At 35.6% G+C, this 18880-nt stretch overlaps 1 protein-coding gene across 7 annotated transcripts in view; it reads right to left on the bottom strand.

Moving 5' to 3' along the window:
* EXOC6 (exocyst complex component 6) overlaps positions 1-18880 on the bottom strand; it is a 177389-nt gene that overhangs the window by 97000 nt on the left and 61509 nt on the right. For all 7 annotated transcript variants that reach the window (XR_008707278.1, XM_055560915.1, XM_055560919.1 and 4 more), the window contains exons 12-15: positions 17639-17710; positions 12647-12744; positions 10017-10122; positions 4281-4390 (exon numbers count right to left, since the gene is read on the bottom strand). Coding sequence is in view for 6 of the 7 variants with exons in the window: in XM_055560915.1 (XP_055416890.1) it covers positions 4281-4390; positions 10017-10122; positions 12647-12744; positions 17639-17710 (386 nt within the window). In the remaining variant the exon portion in view is untranslated. The remainder of the gene's footprint in view (positions 1-4280; positions 4391-10016; positions 10123-12646; positions 12745-17638; positions 17711-18880) is intronic.

Below are 18880 nucleotides of genomic sequence, written 5' to 3'. Positions count from 1 at the left end.
TGGGCCACCATTTCCTTTTCCATGGGATCTTCCTGACCCAGGGATCGAACCCGCATCTCCTGTGGCTCCTGCACTGGCAGGCAGATTCTTTACCACTGAGCTACCAGGGAAACCCAGTGGTCTTTTTAGATATTTTAGATATTTAGATATATAGTGTATATAAGTCAGATGGTTCAGTGGTAAACAATCTGCCTGCCAATGCAGGAGCTGAAGGAGATGTAGGTTCGACCCCTGGGTTGGGAAGATCCCCTGGAAAAGGAAATGGCAACCCACTCCAGAATTCTTGCTTGGATAATCCCATGGACAGAGAAGCCTGGCAGGCTACAGTCCATGTGGTAGGTAGCAAGAGTCAGACAAGACTGAGTGACTGAACATACATGCAGGTATATATGTCAATCCCAATCTCCCAATTCATCCCACCCCCGACTTCTGCCCATGGTAACCATAACTTTGTTTTGTAATCTGTGCCTGTATTTCGGCTTTGCAAGTAAGCTCATCTGAATTATTTTTCTAGATTCCATATATAAGCAGTGTTGTATGGTATTTGTCTTTCTTTTTCTGACTTACTTCACTCTGTATGACAGTTTCTAGGTCCATCCATGTTGCTGCAAATGCCACTGTTTTCTTCCTTTTATGGCTGAGTAATATTTCATTATATATATGCACCATATCTTCTTTATCCACTCCTCTGTTGATGGACATTTAGGTTGCTTCCATGTCCTGACTATTGTAAATAATATTCCTAAACACTTTTTATATGTTTGTTCCTTTTCATCACTACTGATTCTACTTCAAGTCTTTCTTCATCTGTCTTGAGCCACTGCCTTTATCAATTCAACATGACTATTTCTTCATCCCCTCCAAACTACCATCCACATTGAGGCCAGAGTAAACTTTCTAAAGTATTCCTCCAATCATGTCATTTTTTAGTTTAAAATACTTCAACAGTTCCCCAAAGCCTGCAAATAAAATATAAACACTCCCAGCTCTAGTCCCACATCTGATACTGTAGTAATCCATCCTGTTTTATGCCTTATGTGCCTACCATGCGCCAAGCTACACTGAGTGCTCTATATACCTACATCACTTCATTTAATTCTTAAAATAAACTATGAGTTATTTCTCTCATTTTATAAATGAGGAAACTACAATTTGATTGCCCAAGGTCCTACTACAGTGTGAGTGTCAGCATCAAGACTCAAACTAAGATGTAAGTCTGAAGCTTATGTTCTTAACTACTACATTATACTGCCTGTTTTAGATTAGAACTTTTAAATGGAAAAAAAAAAAAAGGAAAAAAAAATAGGTATAAATTTTGGCAGCTCTCAGACCATTAGAGCTCCACTATTGAAAACTACCATTGTAAAAAAGTTTGTAAAAAGTTTGTCATTCTGTTTCAATGAATACTCATTTGTATCCATTGTTTTCCAATGCTGAATGATAACAGTGTGTTATATTGTACAGTTCAGAGAATACGTTACTTCTAGTTAGTTTTATGATTGCGGTTATAAGCTAATGTCTTTAAAATATATCTTTAGAAACTACAGTATAAGAGGCTAGTAGAGTATAATGAGGCAGTGGTTCTTAGAGTACATCAGAATCCCCCAGAGAACTTGAGTAAAGCCAAGGGTCCCATCCTCAGTTTCTAATTCAGTAGGTCTGCTGCTGCTGCTGCTGCTGCTGCTAAGTCACTTCAGTCGTGTCTGACTCTGTGCGACCCCATGGACAGCAGCCCACCAGGCTCCCCCGTTCCTGGGATTCTCCAGGCAAGAACACTGGAGTGGGCTGCCATTTCCTTCTCCAATGCATGAAAGTGAAAAGTGAAAGTGAAGTCGCTCAGTCGTGTCCAAATCTTAGCGACCCCATGGACTGCAGCCCACCAGGCTCCTCTGTCCATGGGATTTTCCAGTCAAGAGTACTGGAGTGGGGTGTCATTGCCTTCTCCATCAGTAGGTCTAAGGCTGCATTTCCAGCATTTTCCCATGTGATGCTAAGGCTGCTGGTCTGGGGACTATACTTTGAGAGTCATTGGCTTGTGAGAAACACACACTACAGAGTGCTATGTATTAGGTATTTGTATTCCTTTCCTTTCCTTTGCTCTCTAACTCATATTCTCTCAGAACAAAAATTAAGAAATCTTTTAAAGAATCCCTATGCACAAAAAAAAAGCAGTATAAGACCTAAAATCAGGTAACTCTTTTACCCTGGCAGAACACACATTTTATTTACTGTTTATTTACACATTGTTTAAATTCAAAATAGTGGTAGCTTACCATAAGAGACACACATACAACAAGAAAAAAACAACTGTCATTGGCCTCACTGTTTTGGCCTGAAAAATAACCTATTTATTTGAACTGCCTTCATGCCTTTTTATGACTTAAAATTCAGAAGAGGTCCATACTGAAAATGATTATTGCTATTAAGTATATGAATTCAGAAAAGTGGATTTCAAAAAGGAAGACATGAAAGCTAGCATCACCACTCTCTCCTCCAGAGCATTCCCAATTACAAATATATTATATGACTATAATGCAGGGTCCATCTAGGTAGCCAGATATTTTCACTAATTTGGGAGTCAGAAGAACTGCTCCTTTATGACCCATCTCATACTAGCTGGGTCGTTCTGGATGAGGATGATATAGCCTCTTTGAGTCTCAGTTTCCTTATGTGCAAAACAAGGATATCGCATTTCCCATATCTATAAATGTTGGGTATTGCCTTCATCACACCAGTTAAACGGTATTCTCTTTCCTATATAATTAATTTGGTTATAGGAACCAATAGATGCTTGTTGCTCTCCATTACTGAGCATGATACCAATTTGCTATTGCATTCTTTAGGTAGATACAGTGGCTCAGATGGTAAAGAATCTGCCTACAATGCAGGAGAACAGGTTCGATCTCTGGGTCAGGAAGATCCTCTGGAGAAGGGAATGACAACTCACTACAGTATTCTCACCTGGAGAACCCCATGGACACAGGACCCTGCTGGGCTACAGTACATGGGGTCACAAAGATTTGGACACGACTTAGTAACACTTTCATAGCATTATTTATTAATTCTCACTGATTTTGTTTGAATCTTCACTTTAAGCCTACTCAAGTAAAAACTATTAAGAATATTAGCTTTTTGACAAGTCAGTGAAATAAAGGAATATTATTTAGCCATTGGTAACCTGAGCAATAGAGAAACTAAAATAAATAAGATCTAAACAACTAGAGAAAAAATAGAAGAGATACTGGTAAAACAGATTTAACAACAAACATAAGGTGAGAACTTTATTTAGTCCCTGATTCAAACATACTAGCTAAAAACAGACATTTGGGTGACAATTTAGAAAATACTGATATGGGCTAGAGAACAGATACTATGGAATAGTATTAATTTTGTTAAGTGTGTTAAACAATAAAATGTCCTTATTGTTTTTAGAAACACTTAAGTAGTGAGAGATAAAATGCCATTATTTCTAGAGTTTGATTTAAAATAATTCAGCAAATAAAACAGCTTATTATGGAAAAAGCATTTATTATGGTTAAATCAAAATGCTGAAAATACAGGAGTTTCTTTTCCTATTACCTCTACTTTTATATATATTTGAAGATTTACATAATGAAATGTCCAAAAATATGTAGCATCAAATTTATATCAACCTAACCCTAAATGTCCAGAGAAGGCAATGGCACCCCACCCTAGTACTCTTGCCTAGAAAATCCCATGAACGGAGGAGCCTGCTAGGCTGCAGTCCATGAGGTCGCTAAGAGTCGGACACGACTGAGCGACTTAACTTTCATGCATTGGAGAAGGAAATGGCAACCCACTCCAGTGTTCTTGCCTGGAGAATCCCAGGGACGGGGGAGCCTGGTGGGCTGCCATCTATGGGGTCGCACAGAGTCGGACACGACTGAAGCGACTAAAAAAAAAAAACAAAAAAAACCCCTAAATGCCACTAAAATGGGCTTGCCTGATGGCTTAGATGATTAAGAATCTGCATGCAATGTGGGAGACCTGGGTTCAATCCCTGGGTTGGGAACATCCCCGGGAGAAGGAAATGGCAACCCATTCCAGTATTCTTGCCTGGAGAATTCCATGGACAGAGGAGCCTGGCGGGCTACAGTCCATGGGGTCAGACACAACTGAACAACTAAAATTTTCCTTCTACTAAAATATATAAGCCTTCCAACATGGTACTAGTCCAATAAAGAGTCATGGCCTATAAACCAAATAATGTTTCACAAAAATAGCTTTGAAAAAGATACATTTCTCGTTAGTAAACTTACCTCCGGTGTAGTGACTCTGAAAATTTTAGGCTGGCATAAATAAATTCTTTAACTTGAATATAAATATGAGGCACTGACTGAGACATGGGCAATTTCTTTGGGAAAGGTTGCTGTTGAAAGAAAAAAGAAGTTGATATTATTTCTGAAATTTTAGAAAAAGATATCCTAAACACCTCAAAAATGTAAAAATTAAATTTACTTCACATCTGAATTAATAGTTAATACCTGCATTTTAAAGTCTACTGTTATATTTCAATGTTATTTTTGAGATTTTAAGGAGAACCAAAATATTTCTGAAGAAAAAAATACGGCAATTTATCTGTTTCTTAAATCATATTATCAGACTTCTAACAAGCACAGAAAGCAGATAACAATACCTCTATGTGTTCTGATGATAAGTATCCTACAGAAGATACATAACTACCTGTTTCTTTGCAGCCATAACACAAGAGTCAGTTTGTTGTGAAAGTTATGGGCCAGGTTCCTGGCTTAGTGTCATCAAATAATTCTAAGACTCCCTTCATTTGTTTGAATTGATGTCAATTCAAGAAGGTACCCATTTCATTCCATAACTCTTAGAATACCTTACAGCAGCTTTCTGACCTGTATACCATCAAACACCAGAATGCAGCTAATGGTTTACAGTGTGCTTCTTGGTTAAAATGCCTTAACAGCCAACATCCACTAGCAAATTCTCAACCCTAAAAGGTAAAACTCATGAGGATTTTTACTAAGAGCCCTCTATTTACACTTTATGAAATCTAATCTTTACTTTTATCTTCACATGAATTGCAACTTAGTTTACATCACTGAAAGTACTCTCACCAAGGTCACCAATGACCTGGTAAATGTTAAATCCATGTGAAATGCCGGGCTGGATGAAGCACAAGCTGGAATCAAGACTGCCAGGAGATATATCAATAACCTCAGATATGCAGATGACACCACCCTTATGGCAGAAGGTGAAGAAGAGCTAACAAGCCTCTTGATGAAAGTGAAAGAGGAGAGTGAAAAAGTTGTCTTAAAACTCAACATTCAGAAAACTAAGATCATCTGGTCCCATCACTTCATGGCAAATAGATGGGGAAACAATGGAAACAGTGAGAGACTTTATTTTGGGGGGCTCCAAAATCACTGCAGGTGGCAACTGCATCCATGAAATTAAAAGACACTTGCCACTGGGACGACCCAGAGGGATGGTATGGGGAGGGAGGAGGGTTCAGGATGGGAACACATGTATACCTGTGGCAGATTCATTTTGATATTTGGCAAAACTAATACAATTATGTAAAATTTAAAAATAAAATAAAATTAAAAAAAATAATAATAATAATAAAAACATAAAAAAAAAAAAAATAAAAGACACTTGCTCCTTGGAGGGAAAGCTATGATCAACCTAGACAGCATATTAAAAAGCAGAGACATTACTTTGCCAACAAAGGTCCATCTAGTCAAAGCTATGGCTTTCCAGTAGTCATGTACGGATGTGAGATTTGAACTATAAAGGCTGAGCGCTGAAGAATCGATGCTTTTGAACTGCAGTGTTGGAGAAGACTCTTCAGAGTCCCTTGGACTGTAAGGAGATCCAACCAGTCCATCCTAAAGAAAATCAGTCCTGAACATTCACTGAAAGAACTGATGCTGAAGCTGAAACTCCTAATACTTTGGCCTTGGAAAAGCCCCTGATGCTGGAAAAGATTGAAAGCAGGAGGAGAAGGGGACGACACAGGATGAGATGGTTGGATGGCATCACCGGCTTGATGGACATGAGTTTGAGCAAGCTCCGGGAGTTGGTGATGGACAGGGAGGCCTGGCATGCTGCAGTCCATGGGGTCGCAAAGAGTTGGATATGACTGAGTGAACTGAACTGAATTGAACGAACTTTTTGTGTTAACTGATTTATCTGAAGAGTCTGACACAATGGGCCTCCTGCTTCTTAAATGACCTTTCCTTTTTTGGTATCTGTGACCTATACTGGTTTTCCTTTTATTTCTCTACCTTCTCTATATCTCCTCCTCTAGGTATGGTTCTATCCTATACCTTCTTTTCTTCTTCTTCTTTTATTTTATTTTATTTATTTATTTATATTTATTTATTTATTTATTTTATTTTTTTAAATTTTACATAATTGTATTAGTTTTGCCAAATATCAAAATGAATCCGCCACAGGTATACATGTGTTCCCCATCCTGAACCCTCCTCCCTCCTCCCTCCCCATACCATCCCTCCCATACATACTGCCTTTGGATAATCTCACCTACTCTCATCATGTGAGAGCCAATATCTCCCAAACCCACAATCTCGGCCCAATCTTTCTCCTGAAGTCCAAATGTGTGTATTAAGATACCACTGAACACGTCCATTTAGCTGTAACATTTGAGACATTCTCAACAGATCTCAAAGTGAAATAATCATCCCTTCTTTCTAAATCTGCTACTCTTTTATTTCCTATATTAGTGAATGCTTCCACCATCCAATGCAGAACCCTGGCTAGCATACTTGCCCCTCTATCTTCATCATCCCAAATAAGCAAATGATAATCAACTTCTGTCATTCTTATCTCTTAAATATCTCAAATCAAATTCCACAGCTATAACTCCCACTCAGGTCACCAATTTCCCTTGCCAAAATTACCAAAACAATCCCCAAGCTAGTCTCCCCACCCTACTCTTCTCCTATCCATTCTCCACACATTAGTCACAGAGATCTTTCTAAAACACAAATCTGATTAAATATTTACTACTTGAAGACTGGTGGTGACTTACTATAGCTGTCAGAGTAAAGGCTAAACTTCCTAACACTGTATATAAGGTCTATTTATAGTCTGGCTGTTTCTACTTCATTTTTTGATCTTTATCTCTTGTACTTTATTACCTTGCCACTGATACTTTATACTACAGAATTACAGCTTTTTTCCCATTCTACTTCTCTTATCCTTAGCATGGTCAACTTCTATGAATTGTAATTTCCCGTTTATTTTATCTATTCCTTTCTTGGCTACAAGTTCCTTGACAGCAGAGATGGAAAAACTAGCACATGGCACAGTGTCCATTAAATAGGAGGTAAATGATAAACCCATAAATGAACATATGTATTCTTAGGTACCTCCAGCAGAAAGCAGCTTACAAAAAGTTGGTAGTAAAGACATTTGCAGAGAGCAGTCTCTCTCTAAAACTGGTAGGTTCAACCTTTCCAAATGTAGGGACTGAATTAGGAGGACTACAAAAATCAACTAAACAGCTGCCATTCTTTAAAGTCACTTTATAAACATGGAAGAGATAACTCACTTTCAATTAATGCTTTGCATAATAATGAACAATATTAACTATTTCAAAGACATTTCAACAAGAATTTATTTTAATGACATTAAAGATAAAATGAATATGTTCTTATTTTAGCCAAAGGGTACTAGTTAAATTAGCACAGCTATCTGCAAAAATAGATATTTTTGCATGTATGTTCAGTCTTACTTTTCTCACTTGGTATTTCCACTGAAAACAGTAACTCAAGTTATTTGAAAGATAATTTTATATCTTTTTAAACTATTTTAATTGAAAATTATACTTAAGTTAGGAAAAAATAAGTATATACACAAACAACCAAGAGACTACTACAAAATAAGTTATGGGATTTCTAAGTTATCACATTTAAATTTTCCATGTGGCTTCTGCCTTAGTGATAGTTCTTTTAATGACAAATAATACACAAACCAATGAATACAATTCCTAACAAATTTAATCCTAAAATACCGTGGGATGTACCCTACAAGCAAAGCCAAATATCCTTTTAACTATGAATCCATTTAAAATAGTTTAGTGTAATTAGTAGAGATATTAGAGATTATTTAATTCAAAATTCTCATTAGACAGATAAGGCACAAATGCCCAAACAGGGTAAGTCACTCGCCCATAGTAAGCCACAGACAGATCCGGCACATGAATCCAGACCAAATCCAGTGCTATTTTTGCTGTTGTTTAGTCACTAAGCCATGTCCGAATCTTTTGTGACCCCATGGGCTGCAGCCTGCCAGGCTCCCCTGTCCATTGGATTTCCCAGGCAAGAATCCTGGAGTAGATTGCATTTTCCTTCTCCATAGGATCTTCCTAACCCAGGGAACAGACCTGTGTCTCCTGCATTGGCAGGTGGATTCTTTATCACTGAGCCACCAGAGAAGCCTAGTATTCTCTTTACAGATGCTATATCCTGAACACATTTATTACCAATAACTAAAACTAAACCAAGCCATGAGATAGAGCATATTCTTATAATATTTCCTGACAAGGAACTTTGATTGGGGCTTCAAAAATACAGAAATAGAATAATTAATCTGCTCTTCTGTGTGTATTTAGAATACAATTAGGTATATGCAATGGCAGCATTAGCTATAATCTAAAAGCTATGCATTTAATTAATTGGTCCTATATTTAGTGACTATTACACATAATTTGGAACCAGTCTGTTGTTCCATGTCCAGTTCTAACCGTTTTATAGGGTCGCAGAGTTGGACACAACTGAGCGACTGAACTGAACACATAATTTGAAGCTGGAGCTCCAATACTCCGGCCACCTGATGCGAAGAAGTGACTCACTGGAAAAGACTCTGAAGCTGGAAAAGACTGAAGGCAAGAGGAGAAGGGGATGACAGAGGATGAGATGCTTGGATGGCATCACTGACTCGAGGGACATGAGTTTGAGCAAGCTCCAGGAGCTGATGATAGACAGGGAAGCCTGATGTGCTGCAGTCCCTGGAGTCACAAAGAGTCAGACACAACTGAGCAATTGAACTGAAATGACACATAATTTGCTTTGTCTATGTATAAATGAATATAACATAGAATTTTAATAAAAATTTATTATATTTACATAAAAATTTACAGTCACAATTCACACAACTCACTGAGAATTCACTCTTGTTCATTATGAAGGGATAAAAATATAGAAAAGAACTAAATTATAAAGTGTTGGAAAAATAACAAAAAAGATTAAGGGAAAATATCAAGAATGAAGAGAACTAAAAAGGTGATATGAGCAGGAAATATGATATCCTTTTCTCATAATATTTAATTCTACCCAGAGATACTGGATTGGTACAAGCATGTGTGTTTTTGCATGCATGCACACACACGGGCAATCAGGTATATTTACAGAATATTCTAATGCTGGAAGAAATTTCAGTATTTCAGCATTTCAGCAAAAGAAATTTCCTTTCTCTATCCTATCTTTTGTTCACATCCTGATTCCAAAAATATACATTCTTACTTCAGAAAAAAATCCAGATGACTATTACCTTCATACACCTCTTACTGAACCAAGACAAACTTTTTTATATGAGTACATTTCTAGAAAAAAAAATTAAAATTAAGATCTTTCACAGTAATGCAAATTTCATAGAAATTCTCTCTTTCCCTACAAAATTCTCTTATTCCTATAATCTACTCAACATGTTTAATTTGGAACCCACCCAACATTTGTAACACCTGCTCTGGGAATCCACCTAACATTTGGGACAACTGCTCCTAGTAGCCCCAGGAAAAGTCCCTTCTTAACCTCACTAAAATAACAGTAGTGGTAACATAATCTTTAAAAGTTAAAAAAAACATAATTAATTTTATCAAATAACACAACAATAACAACAAAAGCCTCAAAAGAAGCTATTCTCACAATGTCAGGTTAATATAATATATTACTGATTAATTTATTTTGAAGAAAATTCTTGAAGTAAGAACAAAGTTGTACCTTTTCAAGGTCTGGATCTTGAAAGGGAAATTTACTTATGATTGCTCTATATTCCTCTTCACTAACAATAGGGATGGGGCTATAATTATCTTCTTCAAAAATGTCCCTGTTAAGAAAGAAGACAGAATTGAAAATTTAATATTAGAAAATACACCAAAAGAGTGCTATAGGACAATAAGAAAACCCAATAATTACAAAATAATTTTTTGTTTGTCAGTTAAGGGTATAAATAGGAAAACAGTGCCTAATCACTCAGAATTCTAAAATCCAGTATCAAATAAGTGTCTTTCAAAATTAACGTGTGATCCTCTTTCTACCTGTTTATTTTACATCCTTCAGTACTTCAATTCCTTAGAACAGTTCCCAACATGATATAGTCTGAATGAACTAACTACAACTAAAAACGAGATGAAGAGTATCCCAGTCATATTTCTTAACAGGAACAACTCTCAAGTTCCATGTCTTTTGTGTTCTCTTTCCAACTAGATCATAAGCTCCTTGAAGATGAAAACAATGTCTTTCATTTGTCTGTCTCTCACAATGCTGTACTTAGAAAAGCAGCTTTTACACTTAGTAAGGCAGACACATTTACTACTCACCAAACATCCATGTGCTTTCCTTGCAAACAGGCAGTCATATGACTAGTTTCAGCCACTGGACTGTGAACACAAGCTACATGTGTTGCTTTAAGTCTAAAGTATTTATGAGCTAACTGTGTGATCCTCTGTCCCATGGTGACAGGACAGACCCCCATGTTGAGAAAGTAGAATCACAAATGGCAAAAGCCTGAGTCGTGGACTACTAGACCCACTATAAACTTCTGTGTAAGTGAGAAATAAAATGCCTATGTTTATCCAATGAGATTTTGTGTACTTTTGTTAGTAGCTTAACTCAGCCTTACTAATATACCTGCTGTCCAATCAACTTCTTTATAATCAATAATTCAGTCTGATTAGTATTTCTTGAGCACCTATTATGTGCTAGTCTCTGGGCTAACTATAATGAAAACTCTCTACCCCCATGAAGATAAAAGCAAGATCTTCGTTCTCAAGCCTAATAGGAGAGAGAGATATGCAAATAGATTATGTTTATAATGATGTTATGCAGACAATAAATGAGGTACAAGTTTCAGATATAGGACAAAGGAAAAAAGCAACTAACTTTAACAGACTAGGTGGGGGATATCTCATGAGAAGTTTTACAGAGAAGCTATGGGCTGTGTAGGGGTTTTACAGATAAAACGAAACACTTATAATGAGATTATGGGAGAATAGCATTTCCAAAGGATGGACCATAACGTGCAAAAACATAAGGCATGAAAAAGTACGACTGTGGGGAGGGGCTGAATAAAACCACAAGTATGCAGTATTACTGGAGTATAAAGTATGCAAGGGACATGGTTTAAAATAAGGCTGGGCAGGTGGACAAACTGAGACCCAGATTTTATCCTATAGGCAATGGAATATCATCTGAGGTTTTAGGCGGAGGAATATCATAGGAAGAATTTCACATAGTTGGAGGAAAAACAAAGAAAAAGACAATAATGAACAGAGAGAGGCCAGGTAGAAAGACTGAATGATCCAAATAAAGAGCGATGAGGATTTGAATTAAAGCTGTATTTGTGGAGGCAGAAAGGGAGTGGCAGAAACAGTTTTTAAGAAGTAGAATATATGGGACTTACAAATTAAATGAGGATTATGAGGGAAAGTATAATCCTAACGAATCTGTGGTTTCTAGATAAGGAAAATGGACAAATGATATATATCTCACCTCATCACAGACATCTGCAGAGGTAAGGAACATAAGAGAAGGATATGGTTTGGGCAGTACATAATGAATATCTAATTGATAAATGGCTCTGGCATCTTAATGAGAGGCTGGAAATAAGTCATGTACCTGTGGTGCAGCCATTGTGGAAAACAGAATAGAGGTTCCTCAAAATTATTTACCATATAATCCAGCAATTCCACTTCTGGGTATATGCCCAAAAGAACTGAAACAGGGACCCAAACAGGTAACTGTTTGTCAGAGTTCACAGTGGCATTATTCATTAATTGTCAAAAGGTGAAAACAACCCAAATATCCATAAGTAGATGAATGGATAAATAAAACATGATACACACAACGGAGTATTATTTAGCCTTAAAAAAGGAATGATATTCTGACACATACTACTACACCATGGATAAACCTTGAAGACATTATGCTTAGTGAAATAAACCAGACCAAAAAAACCAAACAAATTCAGACACAAAACCCAAACAATGTACAAACTACTTATATAAAGTAACTAGAGCAGTCAAATTCAAAGACAAAGTAGAATGGTGATTTCCAGGGATGGACCAGAAGAAAAAGAGGTTGGGAGGTACTGTTAAATTGGTACAGAGTTTCAGTTTAGGAAGATAAGAAAGTTCTGGAGATGAACAGTAGTGATGGTTTCAACAGTGTGAACATACTTAATGTCACTGAACTATACATTCATAAAAGGTTAAAATGGTCAATTTTAAGTTACACATATTTTACCACAATAAAAATATAATTATAAGCAATTTTACTGCTAAATGCAAAAACAATTACTTCATAATTCGGCAATTTTTTTCTTACATTAAGGTACCATGGCTTAGACTAACCTGAAAACTCCAGCCCATTTCTTAAGCAATGTTTCATTGTATTGATCTCTTATTTCAAATAAAAGGTCAAAAAGTCGATTCACTGGAAAACCATAACCCTAAAACACACACACACAAAGCAGATAAACAAGTAAAATAATTAAAGATATTCATTTTTAAAAGTTCAGAATACTAGAGAACTGTTGGAAGTGATCACTATATCAAATTGTATGCCATCTCAACAGTATGAGAAAAAGACGTCCTTTTGCCTTTCTACTAAGTTGCGCCAGTTAAAAAAAGAGTCTAGAAAGTTTTATGAAGCTGGAATTATTTTTCCATTTCTTCTCTCTCTTCTCAGTCTGGATTACATTGTTAACCTTAAAAAGTATTACAAGTCAGAATTGAAGGAAAAGTTCAAGATTACTGATCCACATAACTGCATCTTGGGAAGCAGTCTCTAAATAAGATAGAAGAAAAAAAGAGAATACATGCTATCTGAAACACTGTACTTTCAATTCAACGCTGACTTTGTAGTACAGGGAAAAATTATCAAATAGACACTCCAAAATTTTATTCCTTTGCAACTCCAAATCCACTGAAATCAAACCCATATTAGGACCAAACATTTCTGCTCACATCAGAGTTGTCCCTCTTCCCCTTCAAGGCTCACCTCTTCATCTTTGGTCTTAATACTATCTCCTCCTGAAGGAACTCTCCATGGATCAGCTACTCACTCTACTGCATTTTTAACTTCCACTACCTCCTTTCTCTTCACTAAATAAACTTGCTAAATTGCCTCCCATCTTTAAAACAAGAACAACTAAAGGAAACAAAAAAGCCCTCCTACAATTTTCTGTGCCCTGCAGCTGCCTCCTCTGTCCTTCCCTAGCCAAACCCACTACAATCTAATTCCCACCCCTATTCCTTTGTTGAAACTGCTGTCAATAATATCACGGAGTATCTCCTAAATAATTCTATGATCTCTCATTCTATCTTAGTTCTGTTTCTTCTGCTTTGAATTCTAACACCACTCTCTCTTTGTTCTCCTTTTATCTATGAGTAATCCTTCTGGATTCTTTTTCCTTCTATCTCCATTCTTCAATTTTTTCTTCTAGCTCTCTAGGGCAATTGTAAGTCAATTGACTTCAAACACTACATTCACTGACTATTCTCAATCTGTATCTCTAGCTAGACCTCTATAAATTCTAAATATTTAATTCCAACAGCTATTAGACATCTCCAGTCCACCAACAAGCACATTAAACTCATATCTTCCTACTAAACCAAGTGTTCTTCCTACTTCCTATTCCTGTTAATAGGTCTATCATCAATCCAATTTCTAAGGAAAGAAAACTAAATGTCATCTGCTGCTGCTGCTAAGTCGCTTCAGTCGTGTCTGACTCTGTGCGACCCCAGAGACAGCAGCCCACCAGGCTCCTCTGTCCCTGGGATTCTCCAGGCAAGAACACTGGAGTGGGTTGCCATTTCCTTCTCCAACGCATGAAAGTGAAAAGTGAAAGTGAAGTCGCTCAGTTGTCTAAATGCCCCCAAAACAAGTATCTAACCACTCATCAGATTCTTTTGATTTTACCTCCTTTACAAATTTCATTCAAACCTATCATTTTTCTCCATCATCTACTCCCTTTCTTTCTTCAGAAATCTTTCCAGTACCACTGTTTTATTTTAGGTCCTTAACATCCCCTGCCTAGATCACTGTAAAAGCTTTCTAAACTGAAATTCCAACCATCTGTCTCTCTCAACTCACTCTATTGCCAACTCATAAAATTATCATCTAAAAGTGCAAAGCTGATCATACCATTCCCCTAGAGGAGGCTTACTAAAGCCTCACAAAACATGCCACAATCTGGCTAAAACTACCTAATCAGTTTTTATTACCACTCTCTACCCTTCTTTGCTTACATTTAAACATTACAATTTCTAACATCACCAAGCTGGTCAGCCAGTTTCATGCCCATCATACTATTTGTTGTTGTCATTCAGTTGCCAAGTCACGTCCGACTCTTTGTGACCCTATGGACTGCAGCACACCAGGCTTCCCTATCCTTCACCATCTCTCGGAGTTTACCTAAGTTCATGTCCACTGAATCAGTGATGTCATCCAACCATCTCATTCCCTGTCGCCCTCTTCTCCTTCTGCCTTCAATCCTTCCCAGCATCAGGGTCTTTTCCAATGAGTCAGCTGTTTGCATCAGGGGGCCAAAGTACACCATACTATACTATGGTGAGACAGTATAGTCAGTTACCTATAACTGACACACGCTATTTGCCTGTCATTAATGCCTCTTCCTTCATATCTACTTGCTGAACTCACATTTCCTTCAAAATCCAGCTCACATTTCAACTTTCCATATAACCCTTCCCAACTCCTGGAATCAAAGTTATCATTCTATCTTCCAAGAGCCCAAAGTTCTTTACTATATTACTAAATTAGTATGTCTTATTATACATCTTATTTGTTTACAACTGAATTTCTTAAATCCAAGAATCTTTATGTCCCTATTGTTATACTGATTTATATATCTATATTATCTAGCTGTTAGCACATAGCAGGTGCTCAAAAAAGGTTAATGAATGAATTGATAAATGCTTGCTTTTCATTTGCTTAATAGGCAATAAGCAGAACTATGAACATGCTACGTTGTGTTTTGATTTTTCACTTTATTGTTTAGTTAGCTTTGTTTTAGGTGATGAAATAGTAACATTTTAAAAAGAAAAATTCCCTTAGGATGGTAAAGTGCCAATTTTTAAAATGAAATATTGTGCAATATGCTTTAAGATTAATTAGAAAAGATCATTCTTAATTCTCTCAACTTTTCAATTACTAAGTACAACTCAAAAAGCCAGCATTTATTTAATTCAATGTAAAATCTACCTAATAATCAGCTTGTCAATTTACAGCGAAATGAAAATAGGGCACGATTTCTAAATAAGCAAGAACTGATTTGTTTTCCTCAACTTTATTTCAAAGCAGTAAGATCAGAAAGGTATATTTACAATCCATCAATGTTACTTTTTTAATGCCTCTGTAACCTGAATATTGCCTACTACTCTTTGATTCTCTGCAGAGTTCCATGGAACCATACCAAATACTTAATCTAAAACCGAAATCTACAGTTGTACTCAAAATGCCAATTCAAGAACAGTTTGTATGGTTTTTAAAAGAGAGATAAAGAGTTTACACCAGAATATAAATCAATGCTGCTACTGATATCAATCAATGCTGCTATTGTTATCAAAAACAAAAACCAACTGAGCTAAATTTTGTACTTTAGTGACGTAGTTGATCTACATTCTGACAGAAATTTCTTTTCATTATTGATCCATAACAAACAATTTGTTGACCTGGGGTCCCCAGACCATATTTTGAGTAGCAATGCTTTGAGTAAATGAGGACAGCAAAACTCCAAGTTACTTAAAAATAGGCCCCAAATATTAAGGCAGTCTTTAATAAAACTTACTAAAGTTTTTTTGCAGAGAGATCAGTATTACAGGTACATTAGTCACAAAATTTATGAAAGAAAAAAAGTCCCAAATTATTCTGGTTTTATAATATAAGCTGTAAAAACTAATGAAGATATAAGGGAATAAAATAATTTACTAAATGAGCTTGTGGTATTATCTCCTTAGGTTTAAGAATAAAATAGATAACTATTATTCTAGGATAGACTCCTGTGATAAAACAAATAGTTTAGCATTTCCTAAAAGTAAAGGTCACTCAGTTGTATCCAACTCTTTGCGACCCCATGGATTATACAGTCCATGGAATTCTCCAGGACAGCATACTGGAGTGGGTAGCCTTTCCCTTCTCCAGGGGGATCTTCCTAACCCAGGGATCGAACCCAGGTCTCCGACATTACAGGCAGATTCTTTACCAACTAAGCCACAAGGGAAGCCCCAGCATTTCCTAAAGCACTTTATATGAACCTCTAGATCGAAAAGATACTCTAAGGGAAAAAAAAGATTTAAGAGTCAGATATGTTGGGAAAATGCTACATAATCACCTTACCTTTGGAAATGTATGCTATAAACTTGCTTCTAGTAGAAAAATCTCTTTTACTTCACTCCGCATTTTGTAAACATTTTTGACCATACAACTAGTATCACACTTTGGAAAACGTTGGTCTATATTTCACAAAAAGTTATTCCAGCTGTAACAATCCCGTAAATTTAAGCATGGTTGAAAACTTATCAACCAATCAAACATCTATCAATCAATCAAACATCAAAAATCCCATAAGTTTAAGCATGAAAACTTAATCAATTCTTTATTATCTGTGATCAAAAATGAGGGACAAGTTCAAAACTTTGATATTGATAACCACAAAGACAATGAGTTTTCAGACAATTCAGTTTTAATCTTATTTTAAAAAGAAAAAAACTCCAAAATGCAAAGTAAAGTGATCTGCTTACAGTCATAGCACACTTGAAACTAGGAAGGAAATGAGTACATACAGCTTTCAAACTAGCGTTTATTTTCATATACCGTATCACATTTAAAACTCAAAACACTTCTGAAAACTAGTAATTAATAAATTCACTTTCACAAATGAGGATCTGAAGTTCAGAAAACTTGTAAGCATACAATTAATCAACAGCAAAAGCTGAACATAAACTCGGGTCTTTGTGATTCCACAGCTCACGTTCACTATCCTCAGGCAGAACTTTAATATTCTAATTTCTAGTTCAGGGTTTTTCCCATTACATTGCGTACTTTTTTTTAACTGCAAAAATACTATATCTACTCCAACAGAATGACCAATATTTTAAAAGATGGTAATATTCCCTGATCTCTGTCCAAGCTTCATAATCAGGAAAGCAGTAGTATGAAAAGTTCTGCGTGATAGGAGAATATCAATACATAAGTAAACATTTGATTATTGCTAATTTACTACCATTAAGCCACAATACAAGAAATGAGTATGGTCTACACTATATTTTGAATAGTTTTATGTGCTCAAATAGCCATTAACTGAATATCAGATTATCACCCACCTGTAGAGTATCTGCAAATATTACAATGAGATTCTTCAGCTCCAGAACAAGATCAGGATCGGTGCAATAAGACTGGGAGAATGAAGGGTAAGTGGGGGTAGAAACAAACAAACACACACACACCAGAGTCACTTCGTTAAAAATTAAGAAATAAAACTTGAAAATTTTTCCTTAAATTTGCTTGACTTACAATAAATTTAAAGTCTTGATTATCAGATTCACATTTGACTTCCTCTATTCACTAAACAATTATTAGGGAAAGATCATGACATGACAAACCACTTTAGGTACTATATGAAAAGAAATTTTCCTGAGATTTGCACACACTTACTTTGGTCAAAGCAATGATGCTTGTATTTCCAAAAAAGTCTTTAGATTTTAAAGAACTAGTTATTTCAAATTGAAAAAATGGTTTATATTTCTACTTTTCAATTATTTATTTATTCTATTATAAAAGAGATGCAATCAATTATATTTTTCTAAGTGACAATTTAAGTATTTTCTTAGTAATCCATCAAAGGAAAATAATTTCAAAAGGATAGTGAAATTCACTCGTGTTCCCTTAATAGCATTTAGTAAGATTTTAAATATGATATATTGCATTTAATATAATATGATTTCATACACGATGTCATGAAATCAATAGGGAGCATACTACAATATTACATATTCATAGCTGGTCTGAATATAAACCATGATAAAATATACTGTTCTTTATTATATATGATAGAAAAAGTTGTAGTTCATTGGACAAATAGTGTACCCAGAATCTATGTCCCTGATAAGTAAAAATAAAATGTATTTATAATCTAAGTATCACTTAAACTAATAATATTTCTTCAAAATATTTTCAATCTCTATTCTCAATAATAAAATTTTAAATAACAGATTATAAAATTTTAAGTTTGGGGAGATTTTACTGAAGGCAAACTTCCAAAACTATCTTAAGAAAAAGTGCACACTAAGAAATTATTAATTTCACTAGTCCTTATAACATAATTTTTACTTCCACAAAAGGCATATTATAAAAATATTTTATCATTTTACCCTTCTTCAAAAAAAAGTTTGCATTACCTAAAGATTCACTACTCCAAATGAGTTTAAATTTTGACAACTGCACATTATTTTTAGGACATTTATAAGTGTACTACTGCAAATAAGCTATAAACATTGAAGAACAAGTTCTATTGAGTTTTAATGGTGGAGTTTATTTTGGAAACAAAGAATGTGGAATGATAATTA

The sequence above is a fragment of the Bubalus kerabau genome, chromosome 22, assembly GCF_029407905.1.
Source record: "Bubalus kerabau isolate K-KA32 ecotype Philippines breed swamp buffalo chromosome 22, PCC_UOA_SB_1v2, whole genome shotgun sequence".
NCBI lineage: Eukaryota > Metazoa > Chordata > Mammalia > Artiodactyla > Bovidae > Bubalus > Bubalus kerabau.
Note: the sequence above shows the minus strand (reverse complement) of the source record. Positions and strands in the feature narration are given on the sequence as shown.